The 24823-nt window shown below is 40.0% G+C and overlaps 1 protein-coding gene across 1 annotated transcript in view; it reads left to right on the top strand.

The window, feature by feature from the left end:
- LOC126507208 (cation channel sperm-associated auxiliary subunit beta-like) overlaps positions 1-24823 on the top strand; it is a 171136-nt gene that overhangs the window by 65297 nt on the left and 81016 nt on the right. The window contains exons 7-13 of the mRNA XM_050151448.1: positions 16124-16219; positions 16346-16464; positions 17399-17431; positions 21217-21283; positions 21697-21743; positions 22327-22476; positions 23803-23961. Coding sequence (XP_050007405.1) covers positions 16124-16219; positions 16346-16464; positions 17399-17431; positions 21217-21283; positions 21697-21743; positions 22327-22476; positions 23803-23961 — 671 coding nt within the window. The remainder of the gene's footprint in view (positions 1-16123; positions 16220-16345; positions 16465-17398; positions 17432-21216; positions 21284-21696; positions 21744-22326; positions 22477-23802; positions 23962-24823) is intronic.

The raw sequence follows: 24823 nt of genomic DNA on the forward strand, positions 1-24823 counted from the left end.
GCCCAGCTGGGTTTTGGTCTTGCTTTAGTCCAGTATTTCCTCACTATGCTCCCTTCTCTGCATTTTGAAATGATAACCCAAATGTATATCCTGTGCCAGTATATGTTTGAAATATGTGATCTATTTTTTGATTTCATGTTTATAGGGGATTATAGTTAAGAGATTGCATGAATCTTAGAAGAGGCTTTGAACTTTGGACTTTTGAACTTTGTTGTGACTTATGGGAACTTTTGAAGTTGAACTAAATGCATTTTGTGTTATGATAGTGTTATAAGCTTATGGGGGCTGAGGAGTGTAATGTAGTTTGAATGTAATTGGCTCCCATAAGATCATAGGGAGTGGCACTACTAGGAGGTATGGCCTTGTTAGAGGAAGTGTGTCACTGTGGGGGCAGGCTTTGAGGTCTCATATATGTTCAAAATACCACTCAGTGAGACACACCATTTCCTGTAATGTGCAATATATGGGAATCTCAGCTATTTCTCCAGTGCCATGCTTGCCTGATGCTACAATGAACCTTCATGATGATAATGGACTGAACCTCTGAACTGCAAGTGGTCCACCCCAATCAAATGTTTTCCTTTATGAGTTGCCATGGTCATGATTTCTCTTCACAGAAATAGAAACCATAACAAAGGCAATTCTGTTATGTGAGGATGGTGTCCCACACTCAGAGCCTGAAGCAGAAATATTGTTGCAGGCAGCCTTATCTCACTTAGTGAATTCTAGGCTATCCTAGGTCAACACTAAGAGGGGAAGAACAAGCAAGTCAATGAGGAGATAAAGGAGAGAGAGACAGAGAGAGCGAGAGAGCGAGAGAGCATATCACATGGAAGGAAAGGACTGAGGAGGAAAGGATTTAGCAAATGTCTTTCATTCATGGCATGGAGTGGGTAGGTGGGTGTGTACAGACTCCACTGTGTGCAGGTATATCGAGAGACCAGGGGTTGACCACAGTAAACATATTTAATTTTTCTTCAGCTTATTTTTGAGGCATGGTCTCTTCCTGAACCTAGATCTCACCAGTTTGGCTAAACTGACTGTTCTCTGTCTGCATCCCCAGTCTGTGGTTATAGGTATGTCACTCTCCCTGAAAATTTTTTATGAGGGCACATGGAAGAGAACTCAGATTGTCAACTGTGCATGGCAAGAACACTACTGACTGGGCTCTTTCCACAGCCCCTTTCAATGTTTTTAATCACAAATATTAAAATCCCTCTTGCATCTTGTTTTTTTTTTCCATTGAAATTTTTCTTTTTTTTTTTTTAGTGGTGGTGTAGATCTTTATTTTTTATTTATTTTTATTTATAAACTTATTGGCCTAGTAGCTCAGGCTTCTTATTAATTCTTATAACTTATATTAGCCCATTATTCTTGTCTATGTTAGCCACGTGGCTTAGTACCTTTTTTGGCGAGGCAGTCACATCTTGCTTGCTCTGTATCTGGACTACGTCTGCAGACTGCACTTCCCTTTTTCTAGTATTCTTGTTGCCCCACCTGTACTTCCTGCCTGGTCGCCCCACCTATATTTCCTGCCTAGCTACTGGCCAATCAGCATTTTATTAAAAATAATGTATGTGACAGGATAAAAGACCACTGTTCCACAGCACTTCCCCCCTTTTTTAAAAACAATAACTCTGAATCGAATCTCCTTTATTTAGCTTTTCTACTGACCATTATCCACAACAACTTGTATCCAACATTCTAAATAAAGGCAAGTATTCACAATCCACTTTTTGGGAAGTGGGCATAGTTTTTTTTTCAGACTACTTCCTGTTGATTGGGGTGCTGATAATCTTTTGGGGACCTAAAGAAAATTTTAAATTATGATCAAGTCCTGACTAGAGTATCCTGTGAGGCTTGATCATCTTAAGTAGTAATCTTTGAACTATTCTGGATGTAAAACTCAGACATCTGGGCCATCCACTCTATTAAAGATTTCTCAGGGAGTCTTCCTTTATCAAACCTGATTTTTCTTACCCCAGAATAAATTCACAGCCTCTCATTTCCTGTGGAAACAGAAACAAAACCTCTTCTCCAAGGTAACATGATCTAAATTTTAAAGTCAAGGTATTTTCAAAATACCTATCTTGGATTAATTCAGTGGCATTTATAAACAAATATCGTTTAGCAGCTCTTACTCCTTCCTCAGCATTCAAATAATTCAAAGAGAAGATAATAACATACAGTATCCAGATTCCCTGTGTGTTCTCCATCTTTTTGTGGCTTTATTTTAAACTCTATTTCTTTTATTTTTAATTTTTGACTTTTTGAGACAAGGTTTCTCTATGTATCTTTGCCCTGGAACTCACTCTGTAGGCCAGGCTGTCCTTGAACTCACAGAGATCTGTCTGCCTCTGTCTCCCAAGTGTTGGGATTAAAGGTGTGTGCCATCACACCCAAGTACTCTCTTTTTTTTTTATTTTAAGGACTTTAGCCTTTTTCTTTTCTCTCCCAAGGCTGCATATATTTTTAAACACACTGTAAACCATTTAGAGGTTTTCTTTGTCTTTGAATCTATCTTTACTGTATACCTCTCTTTTTCTGACCACACAAGTCTTTAATTTGCTAAACAGTATGGCTAGGATTAAAGTCATGGCTTTGACTGCTGGATCCAGCCCATTCTTTAGCTTTCTGAGATTCCAGCCTCATGGTGGAGGTACCAGCTATAGCCATGTTTATTGACACACCTCTATGGTGTTTCAAGGTTCCTGCCACCAACAAAAAGCATGCAGTCAGTTTTTCATCAACACCACTTAAGTGTTTTGTGGCAGGGCCTCTTAAAAGAGCTGCAAGATTTTGCAGCTAATGCTGAGTCAGGAAGCCTCTCTTAAATGAGAGCACTTGCCTCTAGCAAGCAGAGCCCACCCAAGAAAGTGCTGCTTTCAATAAGCCATGCTTTATTCTTTCCTGTCTTCCCATGCTCTCTCAGACTTTATGTGGATGCATTGTCTACACATTGGGCGCTATTCTGTTGTCTGAGGTTTCTGTCCTGCCCAGTTTCCACAGTCATTATGTCCCAAAGAAATCACACAGAGGTCTATATTAGTTACAAACTGATTGGCCTAGTAGCTCAGGCTTCTTCTTCTTCTTTTTTTTAATAGTTAAGAAGCAGTTGGAATTAACTGCATTTATTTTTAGTAATATTACAAATGGTTGAAGAGCACACCCTCAACACTGTAGAAAAGAAATACAAGAATAAGCCAGCAGATGATCAAAGCCAATCATGGCAATAAGTGATGTCCCAGACACTCTTTGCTTGTGTCCTTACAGACTCCTGTGTTCCTAGTCATTTCAATCAACAGAACAAAACAATCCAAAGAAAATGACACTCCACAGAGTGATAAATATAGCTACTCACAAGCACAAGAAAACATATATTATTTCGCTGAGTGAAAACTGCATCAATTGTTTTAGCAATGATCAAATTTGACATTGTGTTATGGGTTGATGTATGGGAAGGAATGAACAAATATTAATTATTTGTGTGTTGCATAAGCATTTTAAGCGATAGCCGAGTGAAACCAAACCTGCATGCTGGAAGACTCCTGTCATTTCCTTTGAAGTCCCCATTCCTGCACTGATGAGACAACCCAGCAGGTGCAGGTGGCATGTTTGTCCCACTGTCTTTTTGATGAATCATTTTTAAAATGAAGTGAAACATTATCTCTAATTATAACTGTAATCTGCACCTCTGAGTCTTTTTTTTTCCAGACTCTTTAAACACCAAATCGGATTCCTCCAATACAGTATTCTTTCATACATTCCTCTGATTTTTATTTGAAGATCATCCAAGTGCTGGGTAATTGAGTCCATTTGTAAATCCACCAGACTTTGCTTCCCAGAGCTTGCCTCTCTGATTTACATAAAATGTTCTCTGCCACTGTATTTAGTCTACACTGCTTTGCTCAACAACCCTGCCTGACGTTCCCAAGTCCCCCCACAAGACATTGCATCACGCCTTTACTTTTTGCCTTGCCCTTTAACAATTGAATAGCTCAGGCTTCTTATTAACTCTTATAACTTATATTAGCCCATTATTCTTGTCTATGTTAGCCATGTGGCCCAGTACCTTTTTCAGCGAGGCAGTCACATCTTGCTTGCTCTGTACCTGAACCACGACTGCCTGAACTCTTTCTTTGCTGACTAAATTGAACTCTTAAACTAGGAATATATTTGTTTAGAAATATGTTTTCAGGGAGAAAGGATTTTCTTTGTACACATATTTACACTAACTGGCTACATATTACTATAACAAAAGAGAGTAATAGGTAAAAGGGCACAAGGTTTCCTACTGATATTTGCTTAAACAGGAATTCACAGAAAATAAAATCAAAGTGATTCAATTGAAGCTTATACATCATTTTGACAAAGGAAAGTTATCTCTGTTGAAGAGACAGCGTTTTGTTGGTAGAAGTACCTTGTGCATATGTGAGAGAAGTAGTGGAAAATACAGACGTGTGTAATCACAACACTTGAGAGGTGATAGTGGGGAGATTAGTAGTTCAAGGTCATCCCTGCCCATACATCAAGTTTACAGTCAGCCTGAGCTACATAAGCCCCTTCCCCACCTCCCATGCTGATTGATTTCGTGTCGACACACTAAGTCTCATTTGAGAACAAGGACTCTCAGTTGAGAAAATGCTGTTATAAGATTGGCCTGGAGGCAAGTCTGTTGGCATTTTCTTGACTAATGACTGATGTTTGAGTGCCCAGTCCACTGTAAGAAGTGCAAACCCTGGGAAGGTTGCCCTGAGTCATATAAGAAAGCAGAGTGAACGAGTCATGAGGAACAAGTTGGTAAGCCACACTTTTTCATGGCCTCTGCTTCAGTTTCTATTTCCAGGTTCCGGCTTGACTTCCTATCCTAGTTACCTCATAGTAATGGACGGTTACCAGAAAGTGTAAGATTAAATAAAATCTTTCCTTCCCAAGTTGCTTTTGGCCAGTGTTTATCACAGCAAAAGAAACAGTAATACAGATGTACACCCTCAAAAAATGGTTTTCTTCCTAGTGAGGAAGGAAGGTAGGAAGGAAGAATAAATAAATTAATGAATGAGTGAGTGAGAATTAGTTCAGTAAAATCTGTTTATGCCAACTTTTGATGGTTTAAATTGATTATGATTATTTAACATGAGGACTTGACAACTCCAAGGTATGGTTGAAGGGAAGGTTTTTATTATAGGTATGAGGGAGAGAACAGCCAGAAGCATCTGGAAGAGTAAAGAGCAGGAAAAGAATGTAGCAGACTGAGCATGCTCAGAAGAATTGACCAGGCCATTAGAGGTACTTAAGGGAGAGCAGGAAAGGAGGACTGAGAGAGGGGCAAGAGAGAGGACCAAGAGGGCACATGGTCAAAATGTAAGGTTTATATAGGAGTTAGAAGCTGGGAGAAAGGAAGCCTGTGAGCTGGAGAAATTTGGGGTAGGGATGGGGTAAGAAGGGCTGAGAGAGCCTGGAGGAGTCAGCATGCTGTTTCATATGTTGATTTGCTGCAAAGTTAACCATTTGTCCCCAGTTTCTTTTGGACCTGACAATGATCTTCATAAGATTTGGAATCACAGGAGGTAAGACCCTCTGGATATGCCTATAAGGGATTACTTAGATTAGGTTAACTGAGGTGGAAAAAACCCAAACCATAGATGGCACCATTCCACAGGGTGGGGTCCTAGAATGAATAAAAACAGGGAAGTAAGCTGAGCAAGGCATTATATATCTCTGCTTCATGACCATCTGCCTCTTCCAGTTCACTTTTCTACCATGATGAAGTACACTCTCAAACTGTCAGTCAAAATAAATCCTTTCTCCTTTAATCACAGTGACAGGAAAAGTAACTGTTCCACTGACTAGCCTCTGTGACCAGGAAGGAAAGTCCTCTTTATTTCCAGACACAAGAGGTCATTATACCATACTTTTGGGCAATAAATAAAGATCAGAGCCTGCATCTCTTGATTCTGTTGCTTTTACCACGAAATAATTATTAATCTAGAGTTGCATAGTCTATAGTGGCACATTATAGTCCTCTCCAACATTAACAAAATCCTTACTAAATTATAGCTAAAATGATATTTTTAGAATAAACCAATACATTAAGAGGATTTATCCTAAGGAAGTAGTACTCATAGAGCTAACTCTTCTGGGAGTCAATGAGGTGGTTCATAAATCTTATGGTATATCCTGTAACTACTTCATCCTCCCAATGCCTTGGGAAGTGAGAATGAGATTCAAAGAGAAGAGGAGAGGTGAGGTGGTGTTGTAACATGAGGGCCTGCTCATTGGGACCTCCTACAAGGTCCCACAGCCAGCAATCCCCAAAGAAAATCACACAGAGATCTCCATAAGTTATAAAACGGATTGGCCCATTAGCTTAGGCTGCTTATTAGCTCTTGTAGTTTATATTAACCCATTATTCTTATCTATGTTAGCCACATGGCTCGGTACCTTTCTCAGTGGGATAGCTCACATCTTGCTTCTTCAGTGGTCTGGGCAGAACTGCTGGAGGGAGCTTCCTGCTTCCCAGAATACTCCTATTCTCTTTGCTCCACCTCTACTTCCTGTATGGTTTTCTCACTTATACTTCCTGCCTGGCCAACCAGCATTTATTTAAAATATGATTGACAGAATACAGACAATTATCCCGCACCATGTTGTGATGGCTATTCTTGGTTGCCAACTTAGCTGTATATGTAACTAACTAAAACCCAAGTAGATAGGAACTTCTGTGAAGGATTTTTCTAAATCAAATCATTGGAAGAAGCTAGACCCACCTACAATCCAGATCATTAGAGGAGGGAAGATCCACCTTTAATCTGGGCCATACTTTATTTATAAATAAAAAGACATTATTCCTTTATAGTCTGCTAAACGAGCAGTGACTTTCCCTGAATGAGATGTCAGGTAAGCCATCAGAATCCATGAGTTGCCTCTAGACCTATAGCCAAATTTAAGGCCAAGCAGGCTTCTAGGGGGAGGTAGAAAGTGTAGTCCATGAGTTGGTGCACTATACTACTAAGGAGCTTAATGATGATCAGAGGTCTGGGAAATATGTGTGGGGGTAGATTTTAAGGGTATAGAATAAAGGTAGAAGAAATATAAAACTGGGTTTAGGTTATTGATATGCGCCCATTGAGTGCAGATTCTAGCTTTAATATGGAAACTCTTAGATTAAAAAAAAAAGGTGTCAAATGTTTGCTTGAATGGTAGGTTGAAGACTTTGTCAAAGGATGGCCTACCTAAAAGGGGTTGGGCATGCCTAATATTGCTTGGCTCTGTTGATAAAGGTTTTGTTTTTAAAGTTCAGGGAAATTGTATGTTAGATGGGTATACTGTATAAAACCTAATCCTTCACCGTGGAAAACCTAGAAGTCATGCCTATCAGTAATCCTGTAAGATAAAAAATGGGCACCAGCATATTTGAAGAGCTTTCTTTGCACCATTTTTTGAGCCAGACCTTTGGGTTAGAAACACTGCCTGCTTTGTTGGATGAATTAAATGCAGTGGGATTACTTGGGCCTTGAAGTAGCAGCGGGACAGGTAGCAGCACTGAATTGCCAAAGACAAGGTGATTGTAGTTCTCATAATAGGCAGCAGAGACAGGCCAATATATACATAATAGGCTGACCCATAATGGGCAGCACAGGCAGAGTGATTCTTATGGTGATATGAGTGGGGTGGACTTGCTAATCAATCATGATGTTTCCAGGCATGAAATAGAAGCCTACTTCATTTTTGTTCAGTCTTTATAAGTGGAAGCGTTCTTAAATGAAAGAAAGACTATTCTGGATTATGGCAAAAACAAATTTCTTTCTGGTAACCAAGTTCCAGAGCTGAGCCAGTTTACTGACCCAGAACCCCTTGCATGATGGCAAGGCCAAGTCCTCCTGAGGAAGGACTTTGCTAAAATACCTGAGAGCTTTACTGTTAGCCATTCTCCAGTCCTTCCCCCAAAGGAACACATGGCCTTTTATAAGGGCAACTTTACAGTGGAGAAATATAGTAGGAGGCTGCTCATTTGTTTCCCGGCTGCCCAGACTTCTGAATTAATGACACAAAAACTGTATTGATTAAAGAACTGCTTGGACTATTAGCTCTAGCTTCATATTGGCTAGCTTTTACATCTTATTTTAACCCATTTCTATTAATCTGTGTATCACCACATTGTGTGACTTACCAGCAAGGTTCCAGCTCATCTGTCCCTGGTGTTGGCGAAATGGCATCTCGTTGACTCTGCCCTCTTTCTCTCTATATCTTTTTCAGCCTGGCTATATTCTGTTAAGCCATTGGCTGAAAGCAGCTTCTTTATTCATTAACCAATAAAAACAACACATATACAGAAGGACTTCCCACACCATTTTCCCTTTTCTGTTTAAATAAAAGGAAGGTTTTTTTTTTAACATAGCAAGTTTGCATATAATAAAACAGGTATCAAGCAATAATTACAGTTACAACATTTATATCTACTTTATCTTTTATCATAGCTAAGGAAAACTATAATTATAACTATCTATTCTTCAACTCCATCAAAGATTGCAGAAGGATATAACATTGCCTAAGTTAATAGGAAATGCATTGTAAGCAACTTCCAAAACTCTAGAATTGATAGAGACATCTTGCTGCCTGAAAAGTCACCCACAGTTCTTCTTTATTGTTGGGGCATCCAATCTTCAGCCTACAGGCCCATAGTATCTGACAGACTTTTCCATGAAGCAGGAAATTTCAAAGGCAGTTCCACCTATATTGGCAGTTTGTCAGTCACTTTCTTCTGTGTCCTGCAGAATGTCTGGTAGACTCTTTCATGAAGTAGGAAACCCAAATGACCATCTCACTTTTAGGCGAGTTCAGCACTCATTTCTCTGTGGGTCCTGCATATCCGGTTTATACAGCATAACATCAAGCAGTCCAGGCAAGAGCAGTTTCTTGCCCAAATGGCTAGCTGACTCCATAAGTAGCCTCTTTGATGCCCATCATCCTCTTGAAATAGATTGATGCTGCCAGGAGCAGATGTGTCTCATTGTAACAAAAAGTCCTAAATTCTTAAAACAGTTTAAATGTCATATTCTGAAGGTCTCTGAAAGATTTGAAGAATACCTATCTAACAGAAATATATCTCTATATCTATAAAACCTAACTAACATGACTACAAGCTTGAATATTTTATAGATGATTTCCTATTAACTTTTATTTCTTAATTATACATTACATTTTTAAATGAGCTGCACAAACACAATACCTTAATCAAGAGTAGAAATGTACATATAACAAAACTGACTTAAAATTTGTATTAATAAACCAAGATCTATATCAAGGCAAAATATCCATCTCTATATCATATCCCCTTTTAACTGTAAACAAACATTTATAAACTATATTTGGAAATTTGGACATAGTTCTCTTCAAAGTGCTTCCCACTTTTTTTGGGAAAAGTAATTTTTGGGGTGTTCATGGAGACCTTTCAGGTGGTCTTGGTTCATCAAATCACATTAGTCTGGAATTAATCCACAGGTTCTCATCTTCTGTGGAAACAAAAGTAAAACTTCTTTTCTAAAGTGATATATACTTGGACCCAAATTCTGAAGTCAAGATACCTTTACATTGGTTTATATTAGCATCCCGTACAATGAGATATCTACCTGTACTTAGCTCATTCACAGTCAAAAATTCAAAGGAAACACAAATAATATACATAATACAGAGTCTGTGTATTTTCCATCTTTACATGACTTATTTTTCTTTATTCCTTTCCTCTTTGACTGTCTGTACTCTGTCTCCTTAAAGACTTTGTTTTATTTTTTTTAAAATGATTTACTTCTTCTTATAACTCTCTATACTCCTTTTCTTCTCTCTCCCAAGCCTATATACATTTATCCAACACTATGATCCATTTAGAGGTCTTATATGTCTGAATCTGTCCTATTGCATATCTGTAATCCTTTTCTGACCAGGACATCCTCTTAAAATGCTAAGTGATTCTTAACAACCTAAGTGGTGGTGTTGCCAGGGCAAACACAGCCTTGCCTGCTTGCTCCGCCCAGTCCAACGTGGCAGAAGTTCGTTCACTGCCTCTGAGACTGCCGGGTGGGAGCCATGCTCATCACCTCGACTCTGGTAGCCAGTTGGCCCATGCTGCCACCAAGTAACTTGCAGCACACTGCCCACAAACCCCATTCAAGTGCTCGGCCTCCTGAAAGATCCAGAGTTAGCCCTGGAAGTACGGCACAGGAAGCCACCGTTTTGAAACCATATTTTTTTTTTCTTTTTGCCACCAGTGAATCAGGAAGACCTCTCTTAAAGGAGCTGCAGCACGCTGCCAGCAAGCAGAGCCCATCTGAAAAAAAATGTGACTAAACTTTGTTTTTTAGTGTCTAGAATTCCTTTTCAAGCCCTCTCAGGGTTTATGTGGATTTAGTTAGCACACATTGGAGCACCAATTTGTAGTATGAGGCTGCTCGTTTGTTTCCTGGCTGCCCAGACGCCCAAAACAATACAGAAACTGTATTAATTAAATCACTGCTTGATTTATTAGCTCCAGCTTCTTATTGGCTAGTTCTTACATTTTAATTGAATCAATTTCTATTAATCTGTGCATCCCTACGTGGTTGTGACTTACTGGCAAGGTTCCAGCTCATCTGTCCCTGGCAGTGGCTATATGGCATCTCACTGACTGCCTTCTTTCTCTATATATCTTTTCCAGCCTGGCTGTATTCTGTTAAGCCATTGGCCGAAAGCAGCTTCTTCATTTATTAACTAATAAAAGCAACACATATGCAAAAAGACTCCCCACATCAGGGAAAAGAAAAAAACGTGAGAGTTTTTGGGGTCTATTGGATACTGGTTCAGAACTGACACTGATTCCCAGTGAGCTCATGAAGCACTGTGACCCTCCAGTTAAAGAAGGGGTTTATGGAGGTTTTATGGAGGTGATTAATGGAGGAATTTTGACTGAAGACTTAGTAGATCCCAAATCATCCTGTTGTTATTCCCCACTCTGGAATGTATAATTGGGATAGATATACTGAGAAGTTGCCAGAATTCCCATTGGTTCCCTGATTTATGGAACGGAAATTATTATGGTTGTAAAAGCCAAATGGAATCCATTGGAGTTGCCTTTACCAGGAAAAATAGTGAATGGAAGACAAAAATCTCAGTCCAGTAGGAGTGGCCAGCATCAAGGACTTTAAAGATGCAGGGGTGGTGGTTTCCTCTGCATCTCCCTTTTACGCTCATAACTGGTCAGTGCAGAAGAAAGATGTGTCTTGGAGAATGACACATCCCAAGTTAACGGTAATGACTCTGATTGCAGCTGCTACACCAGACATTGTGTCCCGATTTGAGCAAATTAACACATCTCCTGGTACATGGTATACATCTATTTGTCTAGCAAATGCCCTTTTCTTGGTGCCTGTCAATAAGGACCACCAGGAGCAATTTGCTTTCCGTTGTAAAGACCAGCAGTATAAATTTACAGTTCGACCTCAAGGATATATTAACTCACCTGTCTTGTGTCATTACTTAGAAGGGACTTTCCATAAAATATCACATTGGTGCACTATCGCGATGACATTATGCTGACTGGACCAAGTGAGGAGGAGGTAGCAACCATTTTGACTTGTTAATAACACATACACATATCAGAGGATGGGAAACAAATTCAGCCAAAATTCAAGGGCCTTCTACCTCAGTGAAGTTTTTAGAGCTGCATAGTGTGAAGCACACAGAAATATTCCTTCGAAGGCGAAGGGTACATTTTTTGCACCTGGCCCCTCCCACCACCAAGAAAGAAGCACAGTGTTTAGTGGGCCTATTTGGATTCTGGAGACAGCACATTCCTCGCCTGAATGTGTTACTCTTGATCATATAGCAAGTGACTCAGAGAGTGGCTAGCTTTGAGTGGGGCCTGGAACAGGAGAAGACTCTTCAACAAGTCCAGGCTGCTTAGAAGGCTGCTCTACCTCATGGGCCATATGATGCAACATATCTAATGATACTTGAGGTGTCAGCGGCCAATATGGATGCTGTTTGGAGCCTTTGGCAGGGCCATATGTGAGAATCACGGAAGGCACCTTTGGGATATTGGATCAAGGTTCTACCATTAACTTTAGCCAACTATTTTATCTTTGAGAGACAGATCTTGGCCTGCTAATGGACTTTAGTGGAAACTGAACATTTGACAATAGGCCACCAAGTTACCATGGAAACTGAGCTACCCATCATGAGCTTGGTGACCCACTAAGCCATGAAGTAAAATATTCACAGCAGCGATCTATTATCAAATGGAATTGGATATATGTGATCAAGCCTAAGCAGGTTATGTTTTTTTAAAAAAGATTTATTTATTCATATATATATTATTTATTCATATATATATATATATGATTCTTCTTGCATGTGTCCCTGCAGGCCAGAAGAGGGCACCAGATCTTTTTACTTTATGCCTAGTTTATTTTCTTTCTTAAAAGATTTTTTATTTTTTAAAAAGAAAACAAACTATCTTTTCATTTTACATATCAAACCCAGTTCTCACTCCCTCCCTTCCTCCTATTCCCTTTACCTACCTCTCATCCATCCCCCATCCAGTCTTCAGAAAGGGTAAGGCACATTGCTTTGGGGAACGTCCAAGGCCCGCCCTGCCATATCTAGGCTGAGCAAGGTATCCATCCAAAGAGAATAGGTTCCCAAACAGCCAGTACAAGCAGTAGGGATAAATCCTGGTGCCACTACCAGTGGCCCTGCAGTCTGCTCCAGCCATACAATGTCGACCACATTCAGAGGGACTAGTTTGGTCCTATGCTGGTTCCTTCCCTGTCAGGCTGAAGTTGGTGAGCTCCCATTAGCTCAGGTAGACTGTTTCAGTGGATGTCCCCATCATGCTCTTAACCTCTTTGCTCATATTCTCACTCCTCCCACTCTTCAGCTGGACTTTGGGAGCTCAGTCCAGTGCTCTGCGCCTCTGTTTCCATCAGTTGCTGCATGAGAAGATATTCATCAGTCTGATACAGGGCAAGGCCAGTTTGGGCATCCTCTCTTCTATTGCTTAGCCCCTCCCCCCATGGTTCCAGTTTTGTCAGGCAATCTTAACTATTTTCCCTTTCCGGGTCGATCTATGTATGCTTTTCTTAGGGTTCACCATGTTACTTAGCTTCTCTAGGATCATGAACTATAGGCTCAATATCCTTTGCTTCACAAATAGTATTCACTTATGAATGAGTACATACCATGTTCATCTTTCTGGCACCAGACCTTATTACATATTGTTGTGAGCCACCATGTGATTACTGGGAATTGAACTCAGGACCTCTGGAAGAGTAGTTAGTGCTCTTAACCTCTGATCCATCTCTCCAGGTCCCTGAGCAGGTTCTGAAGGCACAAGTAAATTACAGGAAGAAGTTTCCCAAATGCCTGTGGTTCCCATTCCCATTACAATGCTCCCTGCTCCCAAGTATGTACATATATCCTCCTGGGGTGTGACCTGATCAGTTGACTAAGGAAGAGAAGACCAGGGCCCGATTTTCCAATGGTTCTACACATTAAGCAGGCACCACCCAGAAGTAGACAGCTGTAGCACCGCAACCTCTTTCTGGGATAATCCTGAAGGCCCCAGAAAAGGGAAATCTCGGTTGAAAAAAACTTCAGGCATTGTCTTGTATTTTGTTTTGAATGAGAAATATCTGGATGTGTGATGGTTCACTGGTTCATGAGTTGTATGAACTAGATGTCAGGGATTGGAACGATGATGGTTGGAGACTTTGTGAGAAGGATATCTGGCAAGGAAGGATGTGGATAGATCTCCTCAAACGGATGAAAGTTGTGAAGATTCTTGTGCCCTAAGTAAATGCCCATCAAAAAGTGACTTCAGAGGGTATGGTTTCAATAACCAAGTAGATGGGATGGTCCAGTCTATGACTAGTTAGCTTCTCTGTCCTTCCATCCTTGTCCTTACCCAAAGATCCCCTTACCAAAGTGGCTGTCGTGGCAGAGATGGGGGTGACACATGAACTTGAAAACATGGACTGCTACTCACTAAGGCTGACTTGAACACAGCTGCTGCTGGGTACCAGATTTGCCAACAGCAAAGAACAACACTGTGCCCCAGATATGGCACCATTCCCCAGGATGACCAGCTATCGAACTGGTGGCAGGTTGACCACATTGGACAACTTCCTCTCAAGAGAAAGGACAGTGCTTTGCCTTTCTGTCTCCTTCGTGCAATATTTCTGCCAAACCACCATCTGCGAACTCAAGGAATGCCTTATCCATCACCCTCATGGTCCATACAGTATTGCTTCTAACAAAAGAGCTTACTTCACAACCAGAGAAGTGGGAGAGTGGGCCTATGATCATATAATCGACTGGTCTTAATAGAGTCTCAGCAGCCTGAAGCAGCTTGCCTAACAGAATGATGGAATGTGCTTTTGAAAACACAGTTATAGCACAGATTAGGTGGGTCAAGAGCCTTCAGAAGGTGGTATATTCTTTGAATCAGCAGCAGATATATGGTACAGTCTCTTCCATAGCCAGGATCTATGGGGTTCAGGGATCACATGGTGGAAAAAGGAATTGTTCCACTCACTTTGACCCCTAGAGACCCACTAGCAAGATTTTGCTTTCTATCCCCATGACCTTAAGTACTTGTGGCCTAGCAGTTTTGGTTCTAGAAGGAAGAATGCTCCTGCCAGGAGACTCAATAGCATTCCATTGAACTGGAAGCTCAGACTATGCCCTGGCTGCCCTTAACCCTACAGACTAAGAAAGGAATAACAGTGTTAAGAGTGGTGACTGATTCAGATTACCAAGGGAAAATTGAGTTGCTTCTCCACAATGGAGGTAAGAAAAATTACGTCTGGAATGCAGAAGATCCTTTAGGGGGTCTTTGACTAGTGTCGAGGAGAAGTTGCAACAACTAATTCAGGCAGGATGACAGTGAAAACAGGCCCTTCAGGAATGAGGATATGGATCAATCTTCTAGGAAAAGTGCCAAGACTTCCAAAGGTTTGCTGAGGGTAGAGGAAATACCAGAGAGGGTAGTAGGCAAAAACAGCTATAAATATAAAGGCCATGTGACCAGTTGAAGAAATGAGAATTACAATTGCTGTGATATTTTGTTAAGAATGTATTTTTGCAGATATTTGTGTTTTCTTTCTTGATTTCTTTATATGCACTATAACTTCAATTAATAAATATTAGTGGTTTTTAAGTTTTCATATTCATGTTTTTAGATACTAAAAGAACATCCCTCAAGAAACATTCCCACCTATCCTAAAATTTAGAATGTGTTTGCAGTTGTGTGAGGTATTATAGCATGTTAGGCCAAATTATGATCTGGTTAAGTATATAATGTGTTTGTGGTTGTTGGTGGGAAAGTAACACCATGTGAGGCATAATTATAACCCAGTTATTGGTTTCATTTCGAAATTAAGCATAACATAGGAGATATGACTGTCAGATTGACAAGGGATGGACTCATGTAGGCTATTCTTCCTTGTCAGCCTCACTACATCTAGAATGAAGTAAAACCCAAAGTGCTGGGTATACCTGTGAGGAATTTTTCTTAATTAAATCATTTGAAGTAGCTAGACTTACCTTTAATCAGGGTCATACCTTCTGGTGTCATCGTATATGAAGAACATGAAAGAAGGAAGCTTCTGTTCTTTGCCTGCTTGCCCTCGCCCTCACTAGCAAGTGGATTCCTTCACTGGCATTAGAGCCTACTTCTTCAGGATTCTGGCACATACTCAAGACCAGCTGGGACACCCATCCTGGTGGACCGAAACAACTACTGTGTTTCTGGACTTTCCACTGGTAGACAGCCATTGTTAAACTGGACTACAGCCTGAATGCTGTTCTAATTAATCCCCTTTATAGAATATGTATCTATTTGTAACATTTACACATATGTGTTTGTTTTCATTTGGAAATTTGGATTTTTGATGACTAAATGTATGTTCCATAGATAGATAGATAGACAGACAGACAGACAGACAGATGATATAGATTCACACTGTCAGTTCTATAGAGTTGTGACTAATTCAGTGTGGAGGAGCCTATTTTAGAAGATGGAGCAGGTTTGTGTTCATGTATTGAGCTCTGCAAAGTTGCCTGGCTCTGATTTCTTTTTCTTTCATGGTAGGTGTTTTCATAGGAGTTACCATTTCTGGATTTTGGGATTATAATAAAACCATATGGTATGACCTGACAGAAAACATCTATTCACGTCTTAATGACGGTAATTTTTCTGGCTGTGTTTATCCTCATATTTCATTTATTTTGAAACTCATTTAGTATTTATGAAACGTCTTTCTAAAAAACTCACTGTTTCTAACTTATGATGTGATTTGATTTCTTCCTTCAGAACATAAAGGACTGACATTGATAGATATGGTGTTAACAAATCATTTTTTAGTCATCCTCACCTCTTTGGGTCTTTTTGTAAGTAGTGATCTTCGTTATCCAGTCTCTACAGGAATACAGGTATGAAAATTTCTTTGTAACCTATTGATAACTCTTAATAACTTCTGTGGTATAAAAAAGAAACAGCTTTTAACTAATTTATGAATAGTATATCTTAGAACTAAAAATTAAAAAGACGCAAAGTATGATAGCACATCTTTTTCCTTTGCTTCATAGCATTTGAAGTATAAGTAAAAGCGGCATTAGTTTTATTGATGGACCATCCCTAGTAGATATTAAACAAATGCAATAGGAAAGACATCATCTCTCTATCTACTTGTCTATTTATTAATTGCATGATGTGTTTCTAAAATGCTATAAGGCAATTCTTATAGCTAAATGTTATATTAAAATGAACAGAAATTAAATGTTATCAAAGAAATAATACACACCTAAGATGACAGAGATGATAATTGTCTCCTGATAAGACAATTACACACTCTACTGTATTGAAATGTCTGCTATCTCCATATATGTGCAACATTACAAGTAAATAAAAACCAAAGCAGACCCTTCATAACCCAGGAACCAATCCTGTCGAGAAATCTTGTGATAGGGCAACTGATTTATTCTACCAAGAGGTGAGGAAAAGTGAAGTTGAGACTCTTCATCCAGGTCTAACTACAGAGATTAGAAAGTTTCCTCAGGCAGAAAGACAGAGGAAGAAAATAGAAGATAACATAACTCTGGGAGAAAGAGAAGAGAAATATTCACTGAGATAGAGCTATATACATACAATGAAGTTCCATCAAGAGACTGATGAGAAACCACAGTATCCTTTGGGGGATATATATCTGCTGATATACAAAAGAAACCCGTGTGTGTGTGTGTGTGTGTGTGTGTGTGTGTGTGTGTATTACAGCTTAAAATAAAAAGGTTTGTTACACCTTCTGAAAAGCAACTAAATTTTTAACTTTTTTTCTTCCTCTTCCTTCTCCTCTTCTTCCTCCTTCAGCTTTCAAGAGCAGACTTTTGTGGTTTTGAAAGGGTAAGACTTTTGATTTCCTACAATTCACTTGGCAACTTGGAAAGCAATAATTCAAAGTCTACATGTTTCTTGCTACCATAAAATTATTTTCAGTTTAAACTAAAAGCATATTTTCCATAATTATTAGACCCTCCTCATTTTGGCAGCCAGTCTTTTTTTCTGGTGGGTTCTCTCTTGGCTTGTGAAGATTGCTCAGGCATGCTGTGCACAGAGATGCCCCACTGGGAAGGGTGAGACCTGGAATCTGGCAAAAGTTTTACTTCTCAATCCACCTGTCCTGTATCTACCCAGAAAAAGGAGCACTTCCATTCTGGACAAAAACTGCCATTAGAAATGACCACAACTCCATTTCTGTCCTCTTGGGGCACTTTTTCCTCTGTTAGTTTGCTTCCTTCTCTGTTGCAAAATCAGTCTGTCACATCCAAGAAGGCCATTCTCAACACATGAACATGCACTGTCAGTTTTGAAGCTGCAAGGAAAATTATCCATATTCATTCTCAGGCCGTGGCATGTCCCCTTCCATTCTGTCCTGTGTTGTACACAGTCACTACAAGTAAGAAACCACACTTAGTTCTCCCGAACCAAATAGACGTAATTGTAATATCAAAGTATTGGTGGGAGGAAAAGAGAAACAGAGAACTGGGACATCAGGAGAGAAAACAAATGCACGATGGAAGGAACAAATGGAAATACTTTATCTCTTCTCTCAAATCCACATGCTCGGATTTGGCCAACTGCCAATCAAATATGTTAGCACGCTAGAGATGTAGCTCAATGGTAGAGTCTTTGCCCTGCGAGCTCAGGCTCTGGGTTCAATTCCCAGCAGCACCAACATGTTCAATGGATACAAACATTTACTTGTTTTACTGAAGTGGAGTATGAAAATTATTTTCCCAAACTAGGCTACTCTGTATAAACAGTAGAATACGGACTAAAATAATGAGATCGTGGCTCAATGCCACACAGGGCAGCAAAGGAAAGGCAAGTAGAGGATCCTGCAAAGAGAGCCGACCCCCAGAACTCACTCCAGGAATAGTTTTTCTCATCAGTGAGGATGGCTTTGAGAAAGCAGAGAGAAGACTGCTAGAAGACTGCTTTCCCAGAGCCTGAAGTGACAGGCTGAAGGACTCCTTCAGGGAGGAAGGCTTTCCATGGTGAAATTAACTGCATGGAAACCGCGACTCAGAGGAGCAGAGAGCCCTGTGCTATCTTCCCTCAGTCAGGCATTGCCAGAGTCGATGTGTTCTAAAAACTGAGGTCATCTGAGGTCCCAATGGAACACAGTCATTAAAAACAGGAGATGTTCAAGAATGCTAGTGGTGAAGAGGGGGACTGTACCAGCGCAGCAGAAATTAGCTAATAAAATTATGGGCATTCACCATGATCATTGTCATTGACCCTGAGATAGTAAAAGAAAAAAGAAAGCAGGGTGTGGTGGAGCATATCTTTAATCCCAGCACTTGGGAAGCAGAGGCAGGCAAGATCTGTGAGTTCAAAGCCAGGCTGGTCTACATGATGAGTACCAGGACTGCCAGGACTGAAATACTATCTCAAAACAAACAAACAAACACACAAGAAGACACAGAAGAAAGGAAAAGAAAAAGAAAGAAAAAAAAGAAAAGAGAGGCAACCAAGATGGATTTAGGAGTTTGCACAGCACAAAAACACTTTCTGGGGTCTCCTTCCACAATTGTAATTAAAATCAAAATAAAATGAAGGATAGCATAGCCATTGAGTGGATGTAGACTAGAGCCACAACAGAAGTTAAGATGAAGAAACATTTCTAAATGTTTGGAGGAGATTAGAGAGAATGCATGTTTCAACTAAGCAGAAGGTAAAAAGATGAAGAAAACAGTGATGAGCACTGGCTGGCTGGTTCAGTGTCTGGTGAGGGCCCAGTCCCTGGTTCACAGAAGCTGTCTCCTCCCTGTGCCCTTAACTGACAGAAGGGCTGGGGCCACATTTCTGGATTCTCTCCTGTAAGGGTGCTGAGTTCACCTCTCCAGGCTCCTTCAGATTAGGAAAGGCATCAGACTCTCCTACCTAATCACCTCCCGGAGGCTTGCCTCCAAACAGCCTCCTGAAGACAGATGGCAGAAACCAAACACAACTGGTTTCAGCAAAAGAGAGGAAGCTGTTGGCTCTTTTAAATCATAGGAATTTGAAGGGCGAGACTGACTTCCAACTAGCTGGATTCCCTTGAATAGCAGGTGTCCAAGGGGCTCTGTCCTCAGATTTGGGTGTGCTGTCCTTCACACTAGTAACTTTACTCTAAGTAACTGTTCCTCAGCCATTGGGAAGAATAGCTGCCAGGTGGCTTGTAGCCACCGTTTTGCCTGTCCCAAAGGAATAAATGCTTTCCATCATCTCTAAGTTTGGTTTTCATTGCTCATGTGATCCAAGTCATGTGTTCCTTTTTAACCTGTGACTCTGGATCAGAACAGTATTCTGGACTCATCTTTGGTATGAGATCAGCCTCATATGAGTTAAATCATCCCTAAAGACAATCAATCGACTGTTTCAGTATGGATTTATGTAGGAAAAAAATTCATCAATTAGTCTAAACAGAAGAAAGAGGCATAGTTCAATACCCCCAAAGGTTCTATATTAAAATTGTCAAGATTAATAATGATAAGTATGGTACCCTAAAATCTGGAGGCTTTTGTGAGAAATCAAAAGTTTTATTTTAACAGCTTAATTTGAGTGATAATATAGCATAATTCAAAAAAGTCACCGGTCATTCACTCTTAAAAAGCCTTATGATTTGCTTAGCATTTTACCAAGGTAAAGTTTGTATGGCAAAACCTTTATCTTTTTAACATGCTCAGTTCTATGGTATTTTGTATCAACCACCCCCATGATCAATTTCAGGACACTTTTTAAAATTGATTTTATTGAGCGACACATTTTTTTTTCTGCTCCTCTCCCTTCTTCTCCCCTCCCCTTCAGCCCTCTTCCATGGTCCCCATGCTCCCAATTTACTCAGGAGATCTTGTCTTTTTCTACTTCTCATGTACATTAAATCCATGTCTGTCTCTCTTAGGGTCCTCCTTGTTGTCTAGGTTCTCTGGGATTGTGAATTGTAGGCTAGTTTTCTTTGTTTTATGTTTAAAAATCACTTATGCGTGGTATTTGTCTTTCTGAGTCTTGGTTACCTCACTCAATATGATGTTTTCTAGATCCAATTATTTCCTTCAAATTTCAAGATGTCATTATTTTTTTTTTGGTTTCCATCAACAACGTATGTCAATTTTCTCACTGACATATCTATAAAAATATAAGGATTTCTTTGTCTCAATAGCAGCTGGAAACTCAAAATCCTCCCCTAATGAAGCTTCTCACCTTATTATACTTATTATCCAACAGAAATGTTCTTATTTGTCACCATGTCTCTATGATCAATTTGCAAAGCCTTTATATTGCTGTTACTCGTCATTATCTGCCTTTTGTCCAGACTCCTTATGCCCTGTTACAGCAAGTGTGGAATTAAAAAAAAAAGTGTATGCCCCAATCTAACAGCGGTAAAGGTTTAAGGATCTTCTGGGGGTTTGGAAAGACACTTCATAACCAAGAATATCATCAGGCCTTTGCATTTCTTTTATGGTTACTGTCAACAATGTGCATTCTAGTGCCTTGACCCCATTCTGCAACCTCTTACGGGTGTAGTTTTTTGTCTTAATATCCTCATATCCACAAATGATCAAAACTTTGGAATGTTTAAAGTAAGTTGCTTTCTTAACTCCAGATATGACCTAGTTGACATTTTCATTTATGTATTTATATAGGTTGACTATATAAAAGGAAAACTGTGGTATAATGAAAAATGTTTTGCGAACAGAGAAGTTTTTGAAGGTAAATTTTAAGACATCTTAACAGACTTTTATCACTATAGACTATATTTATCTTAAAATGCATTAAACCCCCAAATGAATAAAATGTGAAGATAACTATTCTGTATGAATTAATGACCCCGAAATGAGGAGCAAGCTCAGTAGGGGTATGTATTTGCTGTTGCTTTAACGCCCAGGGGGCAGAAACAGGAACACTGCAGGCTTGAGGCTCCCCTGGGCTTCACACTGACAGCTTCTCTTAAATGAGGGGGAGTGGCAGCCTGCCTAATCGCAAGAGAACTGTGTCCAGAGATGCAGTAGTAGATGGCACAGAACTGGCATTGGACTCTGTGAAGGCAACGCCAGTAACACTCACACTTCCTAAGTCTACAGTGTAGATGCTGTTCGTAATCTCTGTCCCTTTGTTCTTTCCAGCTGATTATGTTACCATCACCTTCGACAGAAACATGACCCTGAGTGAGGTATGACATAGAAAACTTTCAAAGGTAGGAAATTTTGTTAAGCATGAGTATAAGAATTGTTGTTAATCTCTAAGCACACAGAGAAACTTAACCACCCCCAGGGGTGTCTCCTTGTAGGCTTAACAGCAGACACTTACTTTGTTAAAGCCAAGTAATCCACGCCAGAGAAGAATGTTTCTTTGAAGTGCCTTCTGAAATGGATCCACCGAGAAGAAAAGAATAAATATTAAAGAATTAAACCTATGATTTGGGAGCCAGATGTGGTGACACACAGCTGTAATTCTAGTAGTCAGTAGGTGAAGGCAGAAAAATCACAAATTCAGGTGAATTTAGATTATGTATTCTAGACCATTTTAGGTTCACATAGTAAGAACATGTCCTAAAAGATCACTGTATTCATGTGTGTGTGAGAGAGGGGGGGGGGGAGGGAGAGAGGGAGGAAGAGAGAGAGAGAGAGAGAGAGAGATTGATTGATTTATATGTGGCCTGTCAGAACAGCAGAATGATTTATTCACTTAATTTCCTACAGCAACTATTTGGGATTTGTGTTTCAGAAACAACATTAACTCTTCTTTATTTGTAGTCCAGTTCTTGTTTTTACAGTAAAGAACCATTTCTTCGGTGGTCGCCTTGCTTATCTTCTCTTTTTAAAACTACAAAATTTCTTCCACATGTGATATCATTTCTTATTGACCAAGAAAGTGGTACTGGAATTTATCTCTTCCATACTCAGGTAAGTCTTATCGTTCAATTACCAAGCACTGCAAATTGATCTTAGCAGACATCATTTCCAATTTGTGGTGATCTCAGACATAGAGAATGACAAGATTATTTGTGATCCATAGAATAGTTTGGAACTGAAGTTTTTTTTTTTAATTGTTTGTCATTCGAGCTGATGAAAATTAAAAGTCATGATGCTGGCTGCTTTCTTGTTGTTCTTTACTCATTTTCCAGGGGAACATGATTAATATTTTCCATATAAATCTAACATTCCTTGAAAGGGTTCGTATAGATGAACAACAACAAGAAAAGGGAACTCATTGTCACAGATATATATTTTCTGTTGTAGAGACCCTTAACCGTGGCTCTTAATTAGAATTATTCTCGGAGCCCTTAGAAAAGTTAAAGCTCCCCAAGTGGCTGTTCAGCACTCACTCCTAAGTACAACAAATACATCACCCTCCTGCAGCCCATGGAAAATTAAAATCAGTTGATTTTTCTGTTGAACTTTTTTAAGGCCGGGCCTCACGAGGCAGCACTGGGTATCCTTGAGCTCACAGTGTTCTGCCTGCTTCTAACTCTGAGCGCTAGCACTGAAGGCAGGTACTGCCATGCCTGCCGATGCTGAACATGACTGATATTTTCCTGGAAAAAAACCCGGTACTGTTTTGATAGACAGACGTCAAGAGAACAACAGGAGAGGAGAAGGTGATAGTGTCAGACCATGTAGGTATCTCTCTCAGAGCATGCGACTCCCCTGGAAAAGGGATTTAGGATAGATCTTATTTGCTGTTTGTTTTCTGAGAGTAGATCTGCTGTGAAAAGAAATGACTGGCAGTCTCATTTCCAAGAATTTTCTGCTGTTAGGCAAACCAGGGAAGAACTAGGACAGATTCCTCCCTTGAATTGGTGAAAGCCTTTAACATTATCGTTACACCAAGATGACACTTCTGGGCTGTCAGAGTCTTGTTCCTTTCAAGGCTATGACTCAATAGACCTGGGGTTTTTGTCAGATGCCCACATGTATCATGAAAGGCCTGAGCAGACACTGGAGTCTGCCTGATTATTTTAGTAACGACTCACAAACTTCTCGATACTGTTTATTGTACAACTTTGAACAAATTCCTTAGTTTCCTACACTACATCTCAGCATCTTTAAAATGTACAGGGAAGGGTAGTGGAGTAGAGTTACCAGTGGCTGCTCATCTGTCCAGTTCTTTGCAGTGATAACAGGAATACTGCTGCCTTAATTAAAACTGAAAAATGAGAAAGTCTAGAAATTATACCATGGGCAAAGAATCATGGACTAAATCTTATGACTTCCTTGTGTTTTATCTAGAGTTCCAAACGAACCTTTGTTTCTGTGTCAGTGTTCAAGAATGAGAAACCAAGTATTCAACCAAAATTTCCAAATTTCCATTTTCCCGCCTCATTCTCTAATCCAGTTGGAATGGTGTTTCATCCCCGAACACACTTTCTGTATGTTTATGGAGATGAGGTATGCAGCCATAAAATTTTTTCTTTTGGAATAAGAGTAAGTACTCCGACTTTTGTAGGCTGAGGGATTAAATACATAAAAACCAGGACTCTTCTACTGATCTGGAGAGTAGAAGTAGAAGGGAAGAAATAACATTTATCAACTGTTTATTCATGCTAAGCTTATAAAAATGAATCATGGAGCATCATGGTTCGGAATATCGGCAGCTGTAATCCTTTATTTATTTATTTATTTATTTATTTATTTATTTATTACAGACTTCTGTCTCTTCCCCGCCACCGCCTCCCATTTCCCTCCCCCTCCCCCAATCAAGTCCCCCTCCCTCGTCAGCCCAAAGAACAATCAGGGTTCCCTGCCCTGTGGGAGGTCCAAGGACCTCCCACCCCCATCCAAGTCTAGTAAGGTGAGCATCCAAACTGCCTAGGCTCCCACAAAGCCAGTACGTGCTGTAGGATCAATAACCCATTGCCATTGTTCTTGAGTTCTCAGTAGTCCTCATTGTCCGCTATATTCAGCGAGTCCGGTTTTATCCCAGGCTTTTTCATACCCAGGCCAGCTGGTCTTGGTGAGTTCCCAATAGAACATTCCCATAGTCTCAGTGTGTGGGTGCATCCCTCGCGGTCCTGAGTCCCTTGCTCATGCTCTCTCTCCTTCTGCTCCTGATTTGGACCTTAAGATTTCTGTCCAGTGCTCTAATGTGGGTCTCTGTCTCTGTCTCCTTTCATAGCCTGCTGAAGGTTAATATTCAGGAGGATGTCTATATGTTTTTCTTTGGGTTCTCTTTCTTATTTAGCTTCTCTAGGATCACTAATTATAGGCCCAATGTCCTTTATTTATGGCTAGAAACCAAATATGAGTGAGT

This window comes from Alexandromys fortis, unplaced genomic scaffold, assembly GCF_014885135.2.
Source record: "Alexandromys fortis isolate MF-2015 unplaced genomic scaffold, M_Fortis_MF-2015_v1.1 scaffold_63, whole genome shotgun sequence".
Lineage (NCBI taxonomy): Eukaryota > Metazoa > Chordata > Mammalia > Rodentia > Cricetidae > Alexandromys > Alexandromys fortis.